Source organism: Cynocephalus volans, chromosome 12, assembly GCF_027409185.1.
Source record: "Cynocephalus volans isolate mCynVol1 chromosome 12, mCynVol1.pri, whole genome shotgun sequence".
NCBI lineage: Eukaryota > Metazoa > Chordata > Mammalia > Dermoptera > Cynocephalidae > Cynocephalus > Cynocephalus volans.
The window spans coordinates 106804572-106809024 of NC_084471.1; the positions used below are offsets into that span (position 1 = coordinate 106804572).

General features: G+C 40.1%; 1 protein-coding gene across 1 annotated transcript; it reads right to left on the reverse strand.

Moving 5' to 3' along the window:
• Window positions 1-2706: 2706 nt before the first annotated feature.
• Window positions 2707-4158, reverse strand: C3AR1 (complement C3a receptor 1). The gene has a single exon (XM_063115481.1). It carries the CDS (start codon window positions 4156-4158, stop codon window positions 2707-2709), a length of 1452 nt encoding a protein of 483 aa, XP_062971551.1.
• Window positions 4159-4453: the final 295 nt, after the last annotated feature.

Consider the following 4453-nt stretch of genomic DNA (forward strand, 5'->3'; position numbering starts at 1 on the left):
TCTCACTGGTACTGGTCTCAAATTTCTTTTTGCTGGGGTAGAAAGGAGAAGTGTGAAAGCATTTAGTTTCAGTCGGCCTTCAGCCCCTCTCCCACCTCCCACAACTGGGTTTAATTAGATCTTGACATTTTTTTGTAAGTTTGATGGGAAAGAATTAAAAGCACGCCTTTAGCATTCCTCTTTTCAGGTGCTGTTAAACATAGTGAAAGATTGTTGGGAGAGTCAGTAGGCGGGTGTGTGGAATAGGCCCACCTTGCTTGCATTCTAGGATAGTCTGAGGATTTAAGATATTACACTTTGAGGAAGAGTTGCATCCCCTTCTGGGACTTCCTGGAAAAGAGAGTATACAGTAGTTACAGGTACTTGCCAGAGTTTTTAATCGAAATGAGGGAATTGTAATTTTAGGAATTTCTTCAGAATACATTTCCAAGGTAAAATGGAATTCTCAAAAGGAATCCAGAAATGCCAATTATTCATTATACATTAAATCTTTATAACTATGCCAAAATTATTCACACTAATGTCCTATACACTAACCCCAGGAGGTTAGGACTTACACCCAGGGTCTTGTGGGATGTGTTGGGGTTTCCAGAAAACTGGTTCATTCCTATTATAGCAAGTCCACACTCACTCTGAGGTCTATTTGCTGCATATTTAAAGGTTATGGTATATTCTGAGTATCAAACAATTAAAAGGATCCATGAATCTCTGAGCCTTGCAAGGAAACATGAGAGAAAAAGCATTTATTCACATCAAATATATAAGCAAATTAAATTGGAAAGGTAGCACTGCAAATTTTAATCGTGTGACATTATCACATGCCTTACAACTGAAAGAATTCCTAGTGATTTGAAATTCTTCTGCATAATACTTTTTACAACAAATTTATAGTCCAGACCCTCACCTCAATTTTTGGAACAAATAATTTCTTGCAAGTCTAAAACATCTCTCTTTTTTTTTTTTTTTTTAGATTCAGCTTAGATGAAACTATGTTGTGGTTCAAACAAGCCTGAAATTTCAGAGGTTTAACACAAAGAAGTTTATACACAGAAAAATGAGAAGGTGGTGGGGAGTTGGCTAATGTTTTTAAAAAATGAAAGAAGAGTGGCAGGAAAAGTATATAAATGGTTGGAATTTATAAACAAAGTAGAAGAAAAAGGTGTGGTCAGGAATGAATTAATGTATGATAGTTATTAATGAGTGTTGGGATGCTGGATAAACAATAAAAATATGGAGATGTTTGGTTAAAAATCTTCATCTTTCAAGACAAGAAGCCATTTTATCATGTCTACAAAAAATAGCATACGCACATGATTTAGAAACACGGTAAATATCAGAAGAAACATCTGCAATTGTTGCAAGGGTTATCTCTGGGAAATGAGAGTGGGAGGTGGGAATGGTTGAGCAGAGTCGTGTAGGAGACCTCATATTTCATTATAAACCTTGAATTCTTTTAAAGGAATGTGCATGAGGGCTAGCCGGTAAGCTCAGTTTGTTAGAGCATGGTACTGATAACACTGAGGTCCAGGGTTTGATGCCTGTACCAACCAGCCACCAAAACACCAAGACAAAAATAAAATTATGTGCATGTTTTGATTTGTATCACTTTGATAAAGGTTAATTTAAAATACTCAAAAGATATATCTAGTAATTTTGGCATGAATGATACCTATAATCATGTTTTTGAAAATGTGATGGTATTCCTGGTAGGATACTCAGTCATTTCGCAGTTAATTAAAGAATTACTACTCTTTCTCTTTCAATTTGAAATGAGTTTCCTGGAAAGTATTAATTTGGAGCAAGAGAAAAGGAGTAAATAAAATCTTACAAAATTATAGGTTACTTGAGGGACAAAGTCTGAAGTGGAAGAAGACATAGAGGCAGGGGAGGAATAAGGGAATTAAGGGGTTTGAGGAAAAGCATGGAAGATAGCTCTGCTAGTAGGCAGACAGAATAAACAAACAACTCACCAAACCACAGCTCACAGAACATTTCATGAGTAAATTTTTAGATGTATTAGTAGCCTGTTTTCATACAATAGATACTTATTTAGTTGTAATAGTGGAGACTCGGAATTCTCACGTCCTGTACCCAGGGTGTTCCTTCTAGCAGGCATCCAGCATTGCAGACTGCTCCAGTCTCAGTCTCACGGCTCCTTGTTTTCACAGGCTTTTTCTTTTTGCACCTCCTTTTCATTTAAAACCATCAACACTACTGCAATCACAAAACCACAGAATAAATGATCATCTTTCTCTCAGGTAGAACAAGAACGTGGTTTTACATGGAGTCCGGAAGAGGATTTAGACAATGTTAAAGAACAAATTTAATGATGGAAACATTTACAAACAGACTAGATTAGATTCTCGTTTATCTCATGTGCCTTAGTTTGGGATAGAAACAGACTAATTTTTACAATCATTCTCAAATTTAGCATTAATTGGAAATGAGGGCTTGTAAAAACACTTGGTGGGCCCCGGCTCTCAGAGATTCTGAGTTAGCAAGTCTGAGAAGAGGATTGAAAATTGGCATTTCTAACAAGTTTCCAGGTGATACAGATGCCAATAATCTAGAACCACACTGTGGAACCACTAGATCGATTCTTTGATAGTTTTTTAATTCCCCTGCTCACCATATCCTGCGCCAATTTGGAAATGTCCAATGGGTAAATACCGAAGACTCTCTGCTTAGGTTGGCTGCTCCATATTTTCACACAGTTGTACTGATACTGTTTCCTTCCGAGAAGACCTTGTTTGTGGTCCAGCTGGTAGAATGTGTGAGCTCCTCGCTGAAGGCTGCCTCCAGAATGCCCTGGATGGACTGCCTGGCTTTCTTCCTAAAATCCTTCCCCATGAGAGCATAAAGGAAGGGATTGAAACAACTATTGGCAGATGCTAGAGCAATGGACACGTGGTCCCAGGACAATAGAGCTCTCCCAAATGGAGTTTCTGGGTTAATAAACAATGATAGGACTCCAATGATGTGGTACGGAGTCCAGCAGACAAGAAAGACAGCCACCACCACCACGGCCACTTGAAAGGTTTTGCTCTGAGACTTGGCAAAGCGGCCCCGTCGCATTTGGAAGATGATTAGGCTATAACAGGCCACCATGATAATCAAGGGCAGCAAGAAACCCACCACTAGCCTAGTGATGGTTATTGCCACCAAGGGTGTTGGCACGTGATTGTCATACGTGAACTGGCCTAAATAATAATCCTGGAATAGCTCAGACACATTTAAAAAATTGCTAGAAGTACTAGGGGAAAGCTCTAACTCAGTAGAGTGAAAAGCATCAGAGTTATCCAGTGGGGTAATTCTATGGTCTTCAATGGGAAACGCACTGGGGATTGTAGGTGAGACCACATCTGCAGGTTTAAGTGAGTTATAATACGAGTGTTGACTGGATGATCTAGCTGAATCCATACGGTGTGAATCCCCCGAAGATCTTTGAAATGTCTGAGAAGGGAGGACAGTTGTGGCTGTCCAAGGATGAACATTTGTTTGGAAAGAGGAAAGATTTAACCTATCATCCATTTCTCCAGGCATCTGAACAAACGTATCGTCAACAGACCCATTTTCTAGTAAATCTAGATCAAAGATGAAGTCTGAATAATCTAATGAGCTGGAGAGGCCGAAATTGTAGCCACACATATTCTGGTTGTCTGCAGTGAATGTTTCTCGGTATATGAACACAGGTATACACATTACAAAAGCCACCACCCAGATGCATCCACAGATAGTGAAGGCTGTCCCTGTATTGCGATGATTCTGGCACCAGACTGGCTTGAGTACCACAAGACAGCGGTCCAGGCTAATGGCAGTTAGCAGGAAGACACTGGCAAACATGTTGATGATGATGATGGATGGGATGAGCTTGCACAGGAACCAGCCGTAGGGCCAGTGTCCCTGGAGAGCCAAGTGAGCCAGAGAGAAGGGCAAGGAGAGGCAGCAGAGGAAGTCTGCCAGAGTGAGATGGAGAAACCAGGCCGTGTTCACTGTCCGCCGCATCTTCAGGCCAGCCACCCACAGCACCAGCCCATTGCCTGGCAATCCCAATAAAAAAGTGAGGCTGAGAATGGCCATGGAGAGAATTACTTGGGGTTTAGCCCAAGGCCGTGAGGGTAGGTCAGTTGAATTGGTCTCAGCAGAGAAATATTCCATTGCTAATCTTCTGCAAGAAAACAAAAGAAAATGTTAAAACCAACAGTATCTTTTAAACGATGCATATTTTTAGAGTTCTAATCTTCCTGCGTAATCATGTGGAACCACAAAGCCAGAAAGCCCTCGCACAGTTTTAATTCGTATCCCCGACTTCACACTAGACCACTCAAAAACCCTTCTTTAGTAGACAATTTAAAATCTTCTATACTGATTTAAATGTGTCTCAAAATAACAACCTCATTGGGAGTCCATATCAATGTAAATTTCTCCTCTTTCTTGTACTTTAAATCTCTCA

Coding starts and splice junctions, on each gene's coding strand:
- C3AR1 (XM_063115481.1), bottom strand. CDS start 4,158: ATGGAATATTTCTCTGCTGAGACCAATTCAACTGACCTACCCTCACGG.